The 20,746-nt window shown below is 35.1% G+C and overlaps 1 protein-coding gene across 4 annotated transcripts in view; it reads right to left on the bottom strand.

The window, feature by feature from the left end:
* Window positions 1–278: 278 nt before the first annotated feature.
* Window positions 279–20,746, bottom strand: part of NOL4 (nucleolar protein 4) — a 388,144-nt gene continuing 367,676 nt past the window's right edge. For all 4 annotated transcript variants that reach the window (XM_040632608.1, XM_008691056.2, XM_008691064.2 and 1 more), the window contains one exon: window positions 279–2,332. In XM_040632608.1, coding sequence (XP_040488542.1) covers window positions 2,139–2,332 — 194 coding nt within the window. In that variant the 3' untranslated portion in view covers window positions 279–2,138. The remainder of the gene's footprint in view (window positions 2,333–20,746) is intronic.

The raw sequence follows: 20,746 nt of genomic DNA, 5'->3' as shown, positions 1-20,746 counted from the left end.
AATAGCAACCATGTCCGAGTTGTCAAAGAACACTGCGACAAAACCACTTCAAACAGGGAAATGCTTCTCTTAAGATGTTAAATCAGGAGTGACTAAAAGAGCCATATTACTTATGTAGAAATGAGGAATAAAAGAATAAGTTCTTAAATTTAAATAATCAAATGAAATATCCTTGGTTTGCTCATTCCCCTTCCCCTGTCTTGGGATAAATTCTTTATTAGACAATGTTGAGACTCTAGGGGGTCTTGGGATAATCTTCAGATGAAAGGTTAAACTGTGCTTTTTGTGCTGTTGGGTGCAAAATGGCATTGCATATTTTCAAAGCAAACTGCTGAGAGTATTGTACCCTTCAGAAAGTTTGTAAGTTTTCACAATCATTGTTTTAACACAGAAATCTGTTTATTAAACCAAACAAAACAGAGAAAATTATACCAGCCCTCAATTTTTTGAATTTTCATTTAAATAGGCAAACTCTAAATCCACACCTTAAAAGATGTTTGTGCATCTATGTATTTCCAAAATACTCATATTTCAATAAGATTTTCACATTATATTCACCAACAGTATCACAAAAGTTTTTTTGTTTTTTTTTGTTTACGTAACTGTCAGGAACAGTAATTCTAGAAACACTAGAAGAAAAAGCATAGCAATGTCCACAGTTACAAGAAAAAGTGCACATTACTTGGTCACAATCACAGTCATTACTTGAAAAACTATATGTAACAAGTACATAAGAAATATCACTGATGCCTTAAACTCATTATCGAAAACTGAATGACATAAGTTTTACATGAAATAAGGCAAATTCAGGAATGCACAAAGAATTTGTAATCCAACCAAAGCTGAACAACAGAAAAATAATCGTACAAGAAGCATAAACTGATGTACTTCTCCCTAAATATTTAAAAAATAGGCTTGCCTCAGTGCACAAAGAAACACCATTCATGTGTATCCAACACTATAAAATAAGAAAGAAGGGCAAAGTGTGTGGAGGAGGGGTGGGGGGAGGGGGGACAGTTCATTGAAAGTTGCAGCTGCGTCCACTGAGCGTTCTTTACATCATTGTTACCTAGAACTGCAAATTATACAAATCCTATCAGGAGAGGTAATGGTCTTTTTGGAAACTATTTCTGAAAGCGAGAAAGAAAAACTACACACAAGTGCAAATTTTCAGATTGTCACTTGCAACCTCTTAACATTCAGCCATCTACATCCAGTTGCTGCTGGAGGCACGCCTGAAACAGCAGCGTCAGTCCGGGGTGAGCAGCTGTAAGGAACCAAGGTGTGATTTTTTTTTTTTTTTTCAACGATACGTCTTTTTTAATATTAAAAAATTCTGTGATGAAAACCTCTATTGCGAAACCGCAATGTGGAGTGGCATGAGGAGCGCGAGTGCAGAAACGCAGGCTTCTCTTGGAAGTAGTTCCTGATGTGACGATTTAAAGAACGTAGCAAGGGTTTGTTTTCCAGCATTGTTATTTTTGTAGAAAGAATTTGGAAAGAGAAGGCAAAGGGATGTGGAAAAGGTACTTACAGTAGTTTCTCAAAACAGTTTTCTTTTAGGACCTATGAAAAAGTTACCAAAGTAAAAATGACAATTTTGAATGAAAAACAAGTTTTCTTTTTATAAAAATTACATATTTTTTTTAAAATACAAGATCCTTCTCAATGTTGTTATATCCTGTAGCAACAAGAAATTTGGCTTTGTTTTTTTTTTTTTTTTTTTTTTGTCAGATACTGCAGCTTTCCGTCCAATAAGTCGGTAGCAAATTCCACTAATATTTCAGTTGGATCTTGAACTATTTTTTTTATACCACAATCTTCTTCTGCTTTATCCTTGAATTAGGAATATACAGCCTTTTTTTTTTTTTTTTCTTTTTTGCCCCAGATATTTATGCTGACAAACTAAAACAAAAAGCAGTAGGCTGGACACATGACAGTAGCTCAAGTACTTCAGAGGTCAGAGTTCCTTTGAAGCACCTTAACACATCACTTTATGGATCAAGGACAATGTGGCATAATGGAAGTATTTCTCTTAAGACTGTGCAGTAAGACCAGAAGCATCTCTGCTGGGAAATCAAAATGTCATTAGTGGAAACTGCAAATTTAGACCTCAGTGAATGGGATCGTCATTGGACTCAGTTCTGTTGTAAAATAAGATTTTCCAGTTCATCTGCCGAACGCAATAAAAATGCAGCTGATTCTCGATATCCTGCGACGAGCTGTCTCACAGCGTTGATTTCAGTCGGACTCAGCTGAGGTCTGGAGCTTGAACTGCTGGAGGATCCAGAACTAGTTGCCAACTGCCTCTTCATGCTGAGATCCGTGGGTCCTAGAAACAACCATCATAAAATTAGCATGAACCATCTTGTTCCGGTACTGTGAACACGAGTGTTAAATTGTTGACTTAATTCGCTGACTCTTTTGTGAGAAGTTGCTGATCCCTTTAATCAAATACATCAGCTCTCAGAAACACCAAAGAGCACCGTGGTGGGAAGGGAGTGGCTGAGACTGCTCAGGGTCCGTGTCCAGTTCGTCACCTCTTCCTGTGGAAAGCTGCTGAGGAAGACCTTCTCCTAATGGGTGCTTTTCGGGGAAATTCAATTTTAAGTTTACCCCATGCTGTACAAGTTTCTCTGCAAAAGTTTACAAATGCTTTGTGGTTTGCATCATTCATTAACAAATAATTTTAGATCCCACCTACTCAGGCGTGGAAACCTTCACGATTATGATGCTAACGACTCCACATTACAAACTCCTTCATTTAGAACAAAGGAAATTCTGGACAGGAGAGTTCAAAGACATGGCTGCAGTTCAACTACTTGTAAGCGGCACAGTAAGGATGTGAATTGCATATTTTTTTCATTTCAGATGAAGGCTTTTCTTGCATCAGGTTGGTTAGTATTTAGAAATATGTATTAGTAAAAATTGGTATTTAAAGATAGTAGGCGGCAGTTAGTTTTAGGGTACAATAAGTAAATGATCAGTACAAATAATTCTGCAAAGAAACCAGACCTGGAATAGTGATTTAGGTATTGCTAAATCTGCTTCTATATTTATTTGCATAAAACACTGAGGTGTCAAAATGTTTATTACATATAATTAAACCAAATCAGGTCTGCTTTTTTGACAACATTTTATAAATTTTAATTTTTTTGTAAATTTTTACTTTAAAACAATTTAGTTAACACAAATGTCTGAATTAAAGATACTTCAGATGCTTTGCATCAATTATTCCTGGATTATTAAGGTTTTTTTATGTGTTGTAAAGGTTTCTAAGTTTTCATTGTTATAGCAATTATTTAATGAAAGGTAAGAACTATAATTATTAAATTTGCAATGAGTAATACATTTAAAATCCCTGAATAAATGTTACTGTGGACATAACTAAAGGCACGCTCAAAAATTGTGGTGATGCCCTAACTTGAAATGATTTAAACAGATTTTTCTTAAAGATAAATTTTCAGATAATGGTATTCATTCCATGAACTGGAACAAGAGATGTTATTTTATCCTGTTAGTTCTTCTTGAGGCCTGATGGAGACAGGTCAAGACCCAATCCCTTTCACCCTGTACCCTGACGGGAGACGGACTCCTGTCAGCTAAGAGGCACCTGTCCCATGAGACGGGAACAGCTTCACTTATAATTTAATTAGGACAGAGACAAGACTAGCGCGCAAGAACTCTGACATTTGAGACGGGCTTATTTCCACTTCTGCCACAGCCTTTCAAAGCCTTGATTTCCTAGCAGGAGTTAGCTTCCATTTGTTCTGCTGTTTACAAAATCCTGATGCTGACATAGCAAGCTGGAAGGGAGAGATGCGGGGATGTCACACTTGCAAACAGGAATTAATGAGCAAGGATGCAAGCAAATAATAGCAACTAGTTTAGTTGGAAAGTTCTGAATGGATTGAGAAAATATCATGACATAATGGGTTCTGGTTTATGGATGAACCAACTTTAAATTTGGATTTTTTTTCCTTTATATTCAAGAATCCTAGTACTAGTACAAATCTTTATAAAAGAAAGCAGAAGGGATTTTCCTCAGTTACGTAGGTAGGTCATGTGTAGTTGATGATCATTATTTTACTTGAAGTTGTGACATTTTATGATGTTTTTGCTGACAAGCCAAGTGGCTGGTTGACATCTTTAAGTGGAATTGAGAAAGGGTGAGGCTAGGGGTCAGGTACTCTTTGGGATGAAAAATGTGATTTCATTCTAACTACACAGTTCACAGATTGTTCCCTACCTCTGGCTCAGGTGAAAGGCTTCCAAACTAAGACGGGACTTTCCCTTCCTTTCTGACTATTAACATAGGCAAATTCTAGATAGCTCAGTAACACAGAAGCCATTCGCACCCTTGTTATTTTTCTGGAAGAAAGCTGATTTCATTATCTTAGTGTCTTTGGATTCACAGGATCAGGGTTAAGTATAATCAAAACTAGAAGGCATTCTTTTTGCTTAATATTACTCAAATCTTCAAAGTTAAGAGGCTGAGGAGGGAAGCAAAAAAATTAAAAGTCATAAATGAACAAATGTAGTGACTACTCAAACGGCTCTTTCTTGTTTTTACTAGTTTTCTTATCTGCCTCATTCGGACAATGTCATCATACTTCACTGGCGTGGTGTAACCCAATCAATACAAAGTAAAACTTCAAATTTTATGAAGACCTTGAATTTAAGGAAATTGAGGAAAATATTCTTGGAGATTTGCTCAAATCATGAAGCCACTAAAAAGTATGGCTCTGGAAGAGTGGGACCAGTTAACATAACAAGCAAAAATAATGACACAATAGATGTTAAGAGAGAAAATGATTTGAGTATCAAGTGTTAAAGCAAATCAGAAAACTTGACAAGTTTTAAAACCGTAATTATGCAGACCTACTTTCTTTATGTTCACTCTGAAAATATGAGCAAGAGATATTTCATGGTAACAGGCAATGTTAGAAAAATTAGGCTCCACCAAAACCAATCTTTGATTTTTGTTTGTTTAAGGTTTGGGGGAAGATTTAAGTTACAAGTAAATTCTAATTAAATGAAAATGTATAATAATTACCTTTTTGATATATTTTTTTAAATTATAGTTCATACAATGTTATATTAGTTTCAGGTGTACAACAGTGATTCAACAACTCTGTTATGCTAGGTTCTTTTTGCTTGTTTCAAGTTTTTATTTAAATTCTAGTTAACATTTGGTGTAATATTTTCAGGAGAATTTAATGATTCATCATGTACATATAACAACCAGTGCTATCACAACAAGTGCTCTCCTTAATACCCATCACCCATTTAGCCCATCCCCTTCTCACCTCCCCTCCAGCAACCCCCATTTGTTCTCTGTAGTTAAGAGTCTATTTTATGGTTTGCCTCTTTTTTTTCTTTCCCCTATGTTCATCTGTCTTGTTCCTTAAATTCCACATATGAATGGAACTGTAAGGCATTTCTTTCTCTAACTTATTTCGCTTAGCATAACACACTCTAGCTCCATCCATGTCATTCAAATGGCAAGATTTCATTCTTTCTGATGGCCAAGTAATATTCCATATATATACACACACCCACACACACCACTTCTTCTTTATGCATTCAGCAGTCAAGGGACATTTGGATCCTTTCCATAACTTGGCTATTGTCAATAGTGCTTCTATAAACTTTGGGGTGCATGTACCCCTTTGAATCAGTATTTTTATATTCTTTGGATATATATCTAGTAGTGCAATTGTTGGGTCATAGGGTAGTTCTATTTTTAACTTTTTGAGGCTCCTCTATACTGTTTTTCAGAGTGGCTGCACCAGTTTGCTTTCCCGCCAACAGTGTAAGAGGGTTCCCCTTTCTCCGCATCCTCACCAACATCTGTTGTTTCTTGTGGTGTTAGTTTTAGCCATTCTGATCAGTGTGAGGTATTAGCTCATCATGGTTTTGGTTTGTGTTTCCCTGATGAGTGAGGTTAAGCATCTTTTCATGTGTCTGTTGGCCATCTGTATGTCATCTTTGGGGAAAATGTCTATTCATGTCTTCTGCCCATTTTTAAACTGGATTATTTTTGGGGAGGTGTTGAGTTTATTAAATTCTTTATAGATTTTGGATACTTATCCTTTATCAGATAGGTTGTTTGCAAATATCTTCTCCCATTCTGAAGGTTGCCTTTCCACTAAAGTGTAGCTATACGTCTGTCACCATACAAACCTATTATAATTCCATTAACTATATTCTGTAAGTTGTACCTTTCATCCCTGTGACTTAGTCATTCCATAACTGGAAGCCTGTATCATCTTCTCTCCTTCAACCATTTTGCCATCCCCCATCCTTCTAGCAACCATTAGTTTGTTCTCTGTATTTATGGGTCTGTTTCTGCTTTTGTTTTTTTAGGTTCCACAAATAAGTGAAATCATATGGTGTTTGACTTTCTCTTATTTCACTTAGCATAATACCCTCTAGATCCACCCATGTGGTCTCAAATCACAGTATCTCATTATTTTTTATGGTTGAGTAATAGTCCATTACACACACACACAGCCCATGCATCTGTTGATGGGCACTCAGGCTGCTTCCATATCTTGGCTAGTTAAAAATGCTGCAATAAACATAAAGGTACATATATCTTTTTTCAAATGAGTGTTTCTATTTCTTTGGGTAGCTATCCAGTAGTGAATTGCTGGATCATATGATATTTCTATTTTTAATTTTTTGAGGAATCTGCATACCATTTTCCATAGTGGCTGCATCAAATTACATTCCCCCCAGCAGTGCACGAGGGCTTCTTTTTCTACACATCTTTACCAACACTTGTTATTCCTCATCATTTTGAGTCTAGACATTCTGACAGATGTGAGGTGATAACCTCATTGTGGTTTTGATTTGCGTTTCCCTAATTAAGATTACTAAGGCCAGCAGCCGCATGGGAGGATGCTCGGCCATCTGTATGTCTTCTTTGGAGAAATGTCTGTTCAGGTCCTCTGCCCATTATTTAATCAGACTGTTTGGGGGAACTTTTGGTGTTGAGTTGTAGAAGTTCTTTACATATTTTGGATATTAACCCCTTATTGGATATATCATTTGCAAATATCTTCTTCCAATCAGGTTTCCTTTTCAATTTGTTTGTTTTCCTTTGCTGCCAAAAGCCTTTTTTTTTTTTTTTGGTTTATTCTCAATAGTTTATTTTTGCTTTTATTTTCCTTGCCTGAGGAGACATATAAAAAAATAAATGTTGCTAAGGCCAATGTCAAAGAGATTACTGCCTATGTTTTCTTCTAGGAGTTTTATGGTTTCAGGTCTCACATTTAGGTCTTGAACCCGTTTTGAGTTTATTTTTGTATATGGTATGAGAAATTGTGTTCGTTTTGCAAAATGGAGTTATCCCGTTTTCCCAGCACCATTCATTGAAGAGACTGTCTTTTCCACACTGTATGCTTTTGTCTCTTTGTGATGGATTAATTGACCACATCAAAGTGTGCATATATTTCTGGGCTCTCTATTCTGGTCCATTGACCTGTGTGTTTTTGTGCCAGTAGCATTCTGTTTTGATTACTACAGCTTTGTAGTATATCTTGAAACCTGGGACTGCGATACCGCTGGCTTTGTTCTTTCTCAAGATTGCTTTGGGTATTTGAGGTCTTTTATGGTTCCCTACAAACTTTAGTATTATTTGTTTTAGTTTTGTGAAAAATACTGTTGGTATTTTGTTAGGGATTGCATTAAATCTGTAGACTGCTTTGGGTAGTATGGACATTTTAATAACATTAATTCTTCCAATACATGAGCATGGGAAACCTTTCCATTTGTGTTGTCTTCAATTTCTTTCATCAGTACCTAATGTTTTCAGAGTACAGTTCTTTAACATCCTGATTAAATTTACTCCTAGATTCTTTTTACTTCTGATCTTAATTATTTCCTTCTCTCTACTATCTTTGAGTTTTGTTGGTTCTTCCTTTGTAATCCATTTAGGCACAAAGTTAGATTGTTTATTTGAAACTTTTTTTTAAAGGTAAACCTGTATTATTATAATCTTTTCTTTTAGAACTGCTTTTGCTTCATCCCGAAAATTTTGAAACTTTGTGTTTCTACTTTTATTGTCTCAAGATATTTTTCAATTTCCTTTGATTTATATTTGTTGAACTATTGGTTGTTCAGTAGCATATTGTTAGCTTCCACATATTTGTGTTTTTCTTTTTTTTTTTTTCTACTTGATTTCTAGTTTCATACTGTTGTAGTCAGAAAAGATGGTATAATTTCAATCTTAAACTTGCGACTTACTTATGGCCTAACATGATCTATTCTGGAGAATGTTCCATGTGCACTTAAAGAATGTGAATTCTGTTTTTAGACAGAATATTCTATATATCTGTTAAGCCCATCTGGTCTAACGTATCGTTTAAAGCCACTTTTTTAAAAAAAAAAATGATTTTCTGTCTGGATCATCTATCACTGATATAAGTAGAATGTTAAAATTCCCTACTATTTTCATATCACTGTCAATTTTTCCCTTTATGTCTGTTAATATTTGCTTTTAATATTTAGGTGCTTATGTTGGGTACATAGGTATTTACAATTATTACATCTTGTTGGATTGATCCCTTTATCACTGTGTAACCTTTGTCTTATTAGAGTCTTTAAGGTCTATGTTGTCTAAGTATTACTACCCAGCTTGTATTTGTTTCCATTTATTTGCGTGGAATATTTTTTTTTTTCATCCCTTCTCTTTCAGGTTGTATGTGTCTTTAGGACTGATGTTAGTCTCTTGTAGGGAGTATCAAGATGGATTTTTTTTTTTTTATCCATTCAGCCACTCTGTGTCTTTTGATTGGATAATTTAGGCATTTATATTTAAAGTAATTATCAGTAGGCATATACTTATTGCCATTTTGTCAATTGTTTTCTGGCTTTTTGCAAATCCTCTGTTCCTCTCTTCTTGCTGTCTTTGTGTTTTGATTTTCTGTAGTGATAGGCTTAAATAACAAATTTAGACAAGGATACAATAAGAAAAGGATACAATAAGAAAAGATAATTAAAGACCAGTATTCCTAATGAACATAAAAACAAAAATCCTTAACAAAAAATATAGCAAACCAAATTCAACAATGTATTGAAAGGATCACACAACAGGATCAGGTGGGTTTATTCCAAGGATGCAAGAATGGTTCAATATCTGAAAATTAGTCAGTGTGATGTTACACATTAACAAAATGGATATAAAACATATAATCATCTCAATAGATGCAGAAAAACCATTAGATAAAATCCAACATATGTTAAAAGTTCTCAACATAGCAGGTAAAGAGAGAAATGTACCTCAACATAAAGCTGAAAGCTTTTTCTCTAAGATCATGAACAAAATAAAGATGCCCACTCTCACCACTTTTATTCAATATAGTATCAGAGTGCAATTAGGCAAAAAAAGAAATGCATTCCAAACTGGAAAGTAAGACCTAAAACTGTCAATCCTAAAATTTGTATGGAACCACACATGACCTCGAATAGCCAAAGTAATCTTGAGATAGGAACAAAGCTGGAGGCAACATCCTCCCTGATTTCAAACAATGTTACCAAAGCTTTAATAATCAAAATAGTGTGGTATTGGCATAAACACAAACAGAAACCAATGGAAAAAATAGCCCAGAACTAAACTCACATGTATGTGGTCAATTAGGACAAAAAAGCGAGGAATACACAATGGGGAAAGAACAGTCTCTTTTATAAATGAGGCTGGGAAAATCAGCCACAAACAAAAGAATGAAACTGGACCTTTATCTTAAACTATACACAAAAATTAACCTAAAGTAGGTCAAATACTTTAAGACCTGAACCCATAAAACTCATAGAAGAAGAAAGAGATGGTAAACTCTATGACATCAATCTGGCTATGATATTTTGGATATGACATTAAAGCAAAGTCAACAAAAACAAAAATAAACAGTTGGGACTATATCAAATTAAAAAGCACTGCACAGCAAAGGAAACCATCAATAAAATGAAAGGCAACCTACCAAATGGGAGAAAATATTTGAAAATCATATACCTGATTAGGGGTTAACATCCAAAACTTATACAAGCTTAATACAATTCAATAGCAAAAAAAAAAAATCTGATTAATAAATGGGCAGATGATCTGAATAGACAGTTTTCCAGAGACAACATACAGGTGGCCTGAAATACCTGAAAAGGTGTTCAATAGCACATAATCATTGGGGAAATGCAAGTCAAAGCCACAATGATACATCACTTCAAACATGTTAAAATTGCTGTTATAAGATTTCACAAAACTTCTATGGCCAAAACTCAAAATTCAACAGTTGATAAATACATTACAAAATATATATTATAGGTCTACCACTAAGAATGAAATTCTTTGGAAGGGAGATAACATTTTGCTTAACTGGGGTTTCAAATTTATGTTCCCTGTTATCAAAATCAATTATAAATGTCCATATGTTAATGGAGATCTGTATAGAGATTTTATATATAGTTGTTTCCAAATTGAGTATGTTCACTTGTGACGCATTTATAGCCGCCTTCTGGATTTTCTAAATACTTACCTAATGACTTGTCAGTGCATTGCAGATTAATGACTTCTAATTGAAGATTAAACTGGCAGTTCTTCAATTGAACAGTGGAAACTATTTTGAAATATGGGAATTTATTTTCCACATGTATTAAGTCCAAAAAAACATTGCTGAGCCTGTCGTATGTGCTCAGTAAATATATCCACTGGAAATGTGTGTGGAAATGTAGCTTTAACTTCTTGTTTTAACTCGGACAGTATGAATTTATACAGCAGCTTTGCCACTAGGTGTGATTCAAACAATATTATCAGCAAAATGGCTTTATCACAGCATAAGCTTCATAATATAAGAACTGTTTCATCTTGTAATTTTCGATTGAATTCATCAAGAATCATTGTCCATTCTGCAGCATAAGCTGATTTCCAAAGCCATGTAGTGTTTGTAATAAAGTTTAAGGGCAGTTCTTGTTCAGAAAAATTTCAATCTTGGCCCTGACCTGAGAAAAACTGTGATAAAAGTTTCCCACTATGCTATCAAGCTGCTGTGTCTTAGGTCAAGTAAGGATATTCGGATTCTATTTTTGATAAAAACTCACAGAACTGATTATGATTAAATTGATGAAAACAAAGTTTAACATGGACACTACCCTTCAATATCACGATAGATTCAAAGTTTTCCACAATGTACCTAATTCAAGAAATGAATAGTTCAGAAAATACCCAAATGCCTTATGTTTTAATAGACTTTGTAAATTCGTCCAAATAAGACATTTTGTGCTTCATACATCTTAGCAGATGCTGCTTTAGGTTTTTCTGAATTATTTTGTCTTTGACTTTGAAAATATTCTCAGCTAAAGGTGTTCCGCTTATACTATTCATAAACACTAAGTCTTCTGTCATTTCAAACTCATCATTGATTACTCAAAAAAAAAAAAAAAAAAGAAAAGAAAAAAACCCCCAGCAGTATTAGAGACAGAACCACTTTTAATCAGTTGCCTTGTTTTTAAATTATTAATATTGACAATATCTCAATTTCAGCCCTCCAGACACTGTTTTTGCCATAATGCAATTAGTCAAGCAAGCTTGTTTTCTCTGGACACATTTCTTCAACTGCTGCAATCAAACACAATTTAATAAACTCACTGTAGGTAAGTGAAGGCACTTTCCCTGCTTGACTAATACATGAGCCACTTAGAAACTTACTTTGGTTGCAGGCATATTTTCATTTTATATTTTGATCATATGTTTAATAGAAGTATTTTATTGATAATATTTTCATACTTCTCTGCTAAAGGGTGAAAAAATTATTCTTCAGCATCTTGGCTAAATTAGCTAATACATACAAAGCATCCAGTGCAGTCCCTGGGTAATAGCAGATACGCATTACTAAATTCAAAATAACTAATGAGTTGCAGTTACAGTCACAAGTGATTATTAAGAATTTGCCCTTTCAATGCTGCTTTTGATAGGATTATAGTGAATCACAGAATGTGTGGCTGTGCTTCCCTTTCCCCTTCTCTTCAACTGGCTTGTCTAAAATGACTATTATCTCATCCTTAAGGTTTTGGTAAAACTCATTTGTAAAACTATCTGGGTATTATTTTTTAATGCATAGTTTTGTATAATGATTCAATGTATTAATCATCGTAAATTCATGTGGAATATTTTTTGAGTCAATATTTGTCAATTGTTTTTGTACAACAGTCCTAATTTTCAAATATACTAGAGGCATTAATATTTTAATTTTTAAAATATTTTATTCTTTCATTCTTATTGTATACTTCTTGGCTGATCTTACTAGATATTTTTGAGTCCTTTCAAAGACTTTGATTTTATTGGTCTTCTGTATTGCTTCTTTTTTTCTGTTTAATTTCTCCATTTATTTTCTCTGCTCTGTTTCTAACTTCTTGGATTAAATGAATATTTTTTTTCTAACGTGTGTGCCAAAATACCACTTTAGTTCCATCCCACAAATGTAATGTGTAGTGTTTTCATCTTCATTAATTATAAATATTTCTAAACACAATACTATCAGTGTATTAGTAATCCTTGGGTTGTCACCATTTGCTTAGTCAATATGTCTGAAAGAATGTGTGTTGTCAAACATGTCTAGGCAGATTCTAGATATAGCCAGCTTAAATTTCTGTTGTTTTTTCAAATCCAAGTGATTTTCTTTTCTATCCGTCAGTCTCTGAGAGAAGTGTTTTTAAAAGTCTATGGCTATGCCAATATCTTCTTGTACATTTGTTAATTTATTAATTTTAAGGTTATAGGGGCACATAGTCTCTAGGCAATTGTGACTCTGAACTGTTCCCTGAATTACTAGGTAATCTAAAGCTTTTGCCTTAACGCCAGATTTTGACTTAGAACATGTGTGAGTGTATGTGTGTGAATATGTGTATATATGTGTGTGTATATATATATAATATATATTTCCTTTAAATAGTTTGGCAAGATTGTGTTTTTATGGGTCTTTTCTATCAAAATGAAACCACATTGTATTTATGCATCTACCTAAGAATCTTTCCTGTAACAAATAATGGATTACAACAGAACAAGATATGATGTGTTACTATAAGGTATGGGATCACTCCATTTTCAAGGGACTTACTCTTTGATTAGGAAAGAATGTCAGATGCCACAGTTCAGTGAGAACTGTTTGTCTCTTCTGAAGTCTATGTGAAACTCAAGCCACTTTCAACCCATTCAGGTCTACTGTAAGCCTAATAGATGATTGTGCTGTCAAGTACTTAACTCCTCTTGACCTCATCAAATTTATCCTTTTCTACTTAATAAACACTGATTAATCAACATTAGGTTACCAAGAAACAGGGTATTTATCCATAAAGTATGTACCAAATTGCTGAGTTACATATTCTACAGACAACTAAGAAAACACAAAAAGCAAGATATTTATCACTGTCAAGTAGCTGTTTAAAGCATTATGCAAGGGGGAAGAGAGGAGTATATGAATCACCCCTACTCTCCCCCAAATTATAAGTCTACTTTCTACCAAAACTAAGGCTCAAGCACTGACAGCAATTACAGGTTGGATTAGATCTTCCATAATGTACTTCCATGCTGATTTGAAAGCAATTTTGATTGTTTACTTTAGACTGTAATTGTTTATCCCATACCTTACAAAAAATTATACATAATTGTCCTGAGACAAATCTGAGTCTTTATGTTTCAAAATACATATCTCTTAGATCCGCTTTTAAAAACTCATCTATTAAATTTTTCTTTTACCAGGTCTTCCCATACTTAATCTTTTCCATTGTCTTAATCCATTTGTTCTATTTCATGTTTCTCATCTAAATGTTCCTTGTTAAACAAAACAAAACCAAAAACCACCAAAGAGTAAAAATGCAGTTGACGAGTTTCTCTACAGAATTTGAAAAGACTCCATTGTTTCCCCCATTAGGAAGGCCAGTCTTGGGGTGCCTGGGTGGCTCAGTCGTTAAGCGTCTGCCTTCGGCTCAGGTCATGATCCCAGAGTCCTGGGATCGAGTCCCAAGTCAGACTCCCCGCTCAGCTGGGAGCCTGCTTCTCCCTGCTTGTATTCCCTTTCTCTCTGACTCTCTCTGTCAAATAAAATCTTAAAAAAAAAAAAAAAAAAAAAAAAAATGGAAGGCCCGTCTTCGCTCTAGTTAGATTTGCTAACTGCTGGCACTCGGCTCTGTAAATTGCCTTAAGTTTTTTCATTGTGTGGCCTTTCCACTTGAGCTTCAAATTCAACATTTTGTAGAGACCTTACTAATTCTGATAAACTGTAGAAAGACCTGGCAGTGTGAGTCACTGTACCAGCAGAGTCTTAGAAATTTGTGAGGGAAACAACTCAGCATGTTTGTTTTGTGCCTAGTTTTGGCTTGTGGGAAATGACACAAACACTGCAGTACAGAGAATTGTTTTTTAACTTCAGTTGAATCAAACATCCTACATGAGGGTATAATGAATTATTATACTACTTGAGTTTATGCATTTTCATACATGTTTACTTTTTATTCAAGGAACAGGAAGCAACCACCCCCAAATTAATAAGCCCAGAATATCCATTTATTATTTTTCAGAGCTGCGGCTAAAAATATCTTAATTGCTTAGAGTATAGGGTTCTGCCTTCACCACCCACACCATGATAAAAGTTTTACCTTTCCTTTGTTTTTTTTTTTTAAAGTATTTATTTACTTACTTAGAATGCGAGGGGAGGGGTTGGGGGGCGTGGTGGGGGGGAAAGGAACAAAGGAAGAGGGAGAGAGAGAATCTCCAGCAGACTCCACACTGAGAGGGGAGCCTGACACAGGGTTCTATCCCACAACCCTGAGATCATGACTTGAGCCGAAGTCGAGGGTGGGATACTTAACCAACTGAGCCATGCAGGTGCCCCTAAAGTTTTACCTTTCTAAAGTTTCCAAGGATTAGTTGGAAGTTTAGTAAACAAGGGGCAAGATGAGAAAAATCTCCAGAATGCCCTCAGGAAAAACTGGATTTTTGTTTTATTCTTTTATACTGGTTATCTTGTTCCATTTTTAAGTTAACAGGAAACCCTGATAAACTAAAATTTTAAAATGTCAGCTGTAGAATTTATCTGTTTATGTGTTTTTATTCAATCTATTTCCAGAAATATTTGAAGACATTTTAAAGATGCAAATTAAATGGAAACTCTACGTATAATAAAGTATTAGTAACCCACGTAAGTAGTAAAACTCTACTGAAGAATTTGGACTTGGACACAGGTTTCATCTTCAAATAATGAAATCTCATTTAATAAAGATATAATGAAACTAATATGTGAAAAACCTGGGTTCAAGTCTTAATACAGAAAGTTTCACATAAAGATATGTGAACTGTGAACTTGGGCAGATCACACGTCCTCTGAGATTCACAAGTAAAATGTGACTAGTGCTACTACTTTTGTCCATTTGTTAGGTTGTTGGAGCAGGGGAAATGAAATTATCAATGTTAAATGAGATCTGATTCTTACCTGTAATCCTATCCTTGACTTAATAACTTCTCAGTAATAGAGGATTCATGGATTATTTAGGTTAAAGTCTAAGGATTTATTCAAGTTGATGTAACTCATTGTATTAATCAAGGTTCTCCGGAGAAACAGAACCAACAGCTAATATATGTGTATGTGTGTATTATTTGTAATGAGTTAGCTCGCATGATTATGGAGGCTGGGAAGCGCCAAGATCGGCAGCTGACGGGCTAGACACTAAGGAAAGCTGACTGCGCAGGTTCAGTCAAAGTCCTAAGGCCTGAGAACCAGGAGACGTGACTGTATAAGTTCTAGCCTGAAAGTTTGCAGGCTCAAGACCCCAGGTTACGGATTTATTTTTTTCAGTTCAAGTCCAAAAGCAAGAGCTGACTGCTATCCAGCTCAAACAGATGGATTTTGCTCTGACTTAACCTTTTTGTTCTAGTCAGGTCTTCATTTGATTGGAGGATGTCCACCCATATTAGAACCATCTCCTTTAGTCTATCAATTCAAAAGTTAATCTCATTTAGACAAACCCAGAATAATGTTAGGCTGAATGTCTGGGTACCCTATGACCAGTCAAGTTGACACTTAAAATTAACCATCATATTCATGTATCTTTTTAACATTAAGTTCTCTAGATTTTGCAGCATAGTTAACAGTGTTATATTAGCTTCAGGTGTACAATACACTGACTCAGATTCCTACACATTACTCAGTGCCCATCATGGTAAATATACTCTCTAATCCCCTTCACCTATTTCACCCATCCCTCCACCCACCTCTCCTTTGGTAACCATCAGTTTGTTCTCTAGAGTCTCTTTCTTGGTTTGTCTTTCTCTTTTCTCCTTTGTTAGTTGGTTTCTTAAATTTCACATACAAGTAAAATCATATGGTGTTTGTCTTTCTCTTATTTGGCTTAGCATTATACTCTCTAGCTCCATCCATGTTGTTGCAAATGGCAAGATTTCATTCTTTTTGATGGCCAAATAATAATCCATATCTCACTTCTGCTTTATCAATTTATTTGTGGGTACTTGGGCTGCATCCATAATTTAGCTATTGTAAATAATACTACAATAAACATAGGGGTGCATGTATCCATCTGAATTAGTTTGTAGTTCTATTTTTAACTTTGAGGAATGTCCATACTGTCTTCCACAGTGGCTGCACTGGTTTGCATTCCCACCAATAGGGCAAGAGGGTTCCTTTGTCTCCACATCTTCACTAACACTTGTTTCCTGTGTTTTTTATTTTAGCCATTCTGACAGGTGTGAAGTGATATCTTGTTGTTTCGATTGTCATTTCCCTGATAATGAGAGATGTTAAGCATCTTTTCATGTGTCTGTTGGCCATCTGTAGGTCGCCTTTGGAGAAATGTCTGTTCATGTCTTCTGCCCATTTTTTTTTATTTTAATGTTTTTTTTATTATATTATGTTAGTCACCATACGGTACATCCCTGGTTTCTGATGTAAAGTTCAATGATTCATTAGTTGCATATAACACCCAGTGCACCATGCAATATGTGCCCTCCTTACTACCCATCACCAGTCCATCCCATTCCCCCACCCCCCTCCCCTCTGAAGCCCTCAGTTTGTTTTTCAGAGTCCATAGTCTCTCATGCTTCATTCCCCCTTCTGATTACCCCCTCTTTCTTCCCCTACGGATTTCCCTAGTTCTTATGTTCCATAGATGAGAGAAATCATATGATAATTGTCTTTCTCTGCTTGACTTATTTCACTTAGCATTATCTCCTCCAGTGCCGTCCATGTTGCAGCAAATGTTGAGAACTCGTTCTGATTGCTGAGTAATATTCCATTGTATATATGGACCACAACTTCTTAATCCAGTCATCTGTTGAAGGGCATCTCGGTTCCTTCCACGATTTAGCTATTGTGGACAATGCTGCTATGAACATTGGGGTGCATATGGCCCTTCTCTTCACTACGTCTGTATCTTTGGGGTAAATACCCAGTAGTGCAATGGCTGGGTCATAGGGTAGCTCAATTTTTAACTTTTTAAGGGACCTCCACACTGTTTTCCAGAGTGGCTGTACCAATTTGCATTCCCACCAACAATGTAAAAGGGATCCCCTTTCTCCACATCCTCTCCAGCAATTGTTGTTTCTTGCCTTGTCAATTTTTGCCCATTATTTGTTTTTTGGGTGTTGAGTTGTATCACTTCCTTATATATTTTGGATATTAACCCTTTATTGGATATTTCATTTGCAAATATTTTCTCCCATTTAGGTTTCCTCTTAGTTTTGTTGATTGTTTCTTTCACTGTGCAGAAGCTTGTTCTGATAGCCCCAATAGTTTATTTTTGCTTTTATTTCCCTTGGCTCAGGAGACATATCTAGAAAAATGTTATGGCCAATGTCAGAGAAATTATTGCCTGTGCTCTATTCTAGCCTTTTATGGTTTCAGGTCTCACATTTAGGTCTTTAATCCATTTTGTTTATTTCTGTGTATGGCATACGACTGTGTTCCAGTTCATTCTTTTGCATGTTGCTGTCCAGTTTTCCCAACACCCTTTGTTGAAGAGACTTTTTCCCCACTGTATATTCTTGCCTCCTTTGTTGAAGAGTAATTGACCATAAAAATGCAAGTTTATTTCTGGGTTTTCTACTCTGTTCCATTGATTTATGTGTCTATTTTTGTGCCAGTACCTACTGTTTTGATTACTATAGCTTTGTAATATAACTTGAAGTCTGGAATTGTGGTGCTCCAGTTTTTTTTAAGATGGCTTAGGCTTTTTGAGATCTTGTGATACAATTATTCTAATTCTGTGAAAAATGCTGTAGGTATTTTGATAAGGATTCTTTGGGTAATATAGACATTTTAAGAATATTTGTTTTTCTAATCCATGAGCTTAGAATGTCTTTCCATATGTGTTGTATTCAATTTCTTTCATTGATGTTTTATAGTACAGGTCTTTCACCTCCTTGGTTAAATTTATTCCTAAGGTATCTCATTAATTTTGGTGCAATTGTAAATGGGATTGCTTTCTTAATTTCTCTTTCTGATGCTTTATTAGTGTATAGAAAGGCAACAGATTTCTGTACATTGATTTTGTATCCTATGACTTTACTGAATTCGGTTATCACTTCTAGCAGATTTTTTGTAGAATCCTTAGGGTTTTCTATATACAATATGATGTCATCTGTAAATAGTGAAAGTTTTACTTCTTCCTTCCTAGGTTAGATGCCTTTTCTTTATTTTTGTCTGATTGCCATGGCTAGGATTTTTTTTTAGCATTTAGTTAATGTTAGCTGAAGGGTTTTCATTTGTTGCCTTTATGATTGAGGTATGTTCCCTCTAAACCTATCTTGTTAAGGGTTTTTATCATAAATTGATGTACTTTGTCAAATGCTTTTTCTGCATCTATGGAAATGAACATAAGGTTTTTATCCTTTCTCTTATTAATGCAACGTCATGTTGATTGAATTGCAAATATTGAAACAGCCTTGCATCTGAAGAATAAATCCCACTTGATGGTGGTGAATGACTTTTTAAATATATTGTTGGATTTCATTTGCTAGTATGTGGTTGTTCATCAGAGATACTGGTCTGGTGGTCTCTTGTTGTAGTGTCTTTATCCAGTTTTGGTATCCTAGTAATGCTGCCTTCATTGACTGAATTTGGAAGGTTTTTTTCTTTTTTGGAACAGCTTGAGAAGAATAGGCATTAAAGTTTCTTTAAATGATTGGTACAATTCACCTGTGAAGCCAGGTTCTGGACTTTCGTTTGATGGAAAGTTTTTGATTACTGATTCAATTTCATTGCTGGTAATTGGTCTGTTCAAATTGTCCATTTCTTCTTGCTTAAGTTTTGGTAGGTTATCTGTTTCTTGAAATGTATCCATTTTTCATAATTCTCTCTTACAATTGTTTGCACTTCTAGGTTGTGGGTTGTTATTTCTCCTCTTTCATTTGTGATTTTGAGACCACTTCTTTATTTATGAGTCTGCCTAGAGGCTTATCAATTTTGTTGACCTTTTCAAAGAACCAGCTCTTGGTTTTGATCAGCTGGAGTGGTTTTTTTTAGTTTCCATATCACTTATTTATCTTTACTATTTCCTTCTGCTGGTATTGGGTTTTGTTCTTTTTCTAGCTCCTTTGGTTAGGTTGTCTGAGATTATTCTTCCTTCTTGAGGTATGCCTGTATTGCTATAAACGTCCCCCTGTCAGAAACACTTTGCTGCATCTCAAAGATATTGACCATTGTGTTTTCATTTTCTTTGTCTCCATGTAACTTTTTATTTCTTCTTTCATTTCTTGGTTGACCCATTCATTTTTAAGTAGCATGCTATTTAACCTCCATGAATGGTGTTGTTCCTAGATTTTTTTCTTGTGGTTGATGACTAGTTTCATAATAATATGGCCAGAAAAGATGCATGGTATGACTTCAATATTTATTTTGTGGAGACTTCTTTTGTGGCCTAATATGTGATCTACTCTGAAGATGTTCCATGTGCACTTGAAAAGCATGTATATTCTGGAGTTTTAGGAAGGAATGTTCTGAATATACTCTTAAATCCATCTGGTCCAATGTGTCATTCAAAGCCACTGTTTCCTATGCAAATCAAAACTACGAGAGAACACCTCACACCTGTCAGAATGGCTAAAATCAACAACACAAACAACAGCTATTGGCAAGGATATGGAAAAAAGGAACCCTCTTGCACTGCTAGTGGGAAGGCAAACTATACAGCCACTGTGGAAAACAGTATGGAGGTTCCCTAGAAAGTTACAAATAGAACTTATGATCCAGCAATCACACTACTAGGTGTTTACCCAAAGAATACAAGAACGCTATTTCAAAGGAATACATACACGCTATGTTTACAGCAGTATTTACAATTGCCAAGGTATGGAAGCAGCCCAAGTGTCCATCAATTGATGATAAAAAGACTTGGTATAGTTATATAATAGAATATTATTCGTCATAAAAAGAATGAAATCTTGCCATTTGCAGCAGCATGGATGGAGCTAAAGAGTATGGCTAAATGAAATAAAGACAAATACCATATGATGTTGCTCATGTAGAATTTAAGAAACAAGGAGAAAAATCAAGAAACTCTTGAGAGAACGGATGGTTACTAGAGGGGAGAGGGTGGATGCATGGATTAAATAGGTGATGGGGATTAAAGAGGGCAGTTGTAATGAGCACTGGGTGATCTATGGAATTGATGAATCGTTATATTGTACATTTGAAACTAATATAACACTGTATATTAACTGGAATTAAAATTTAAAAAACCACCCTTT

The sequence above is a fragment of the Ursus maritimus genome, unplaced genomic scaffold, assembly GCF_017311325.1.
Source record: "Ursus maritimus isolate PB19 unplaced genomic scaffold, ASM1731132v1 scaffold_18, whole genome shotgun sequence".
NCBI classification, from domain to species: Eukaryota; Metazoa; Chordata; class Mammalia; order Carnivora; family Ursidae; genus Ursus; species Ursus maritimus.
Note: the sequence above shows the minus strand (reverse complement) of the source record. Positions and strands in the feature narration are given on the sequence as shown.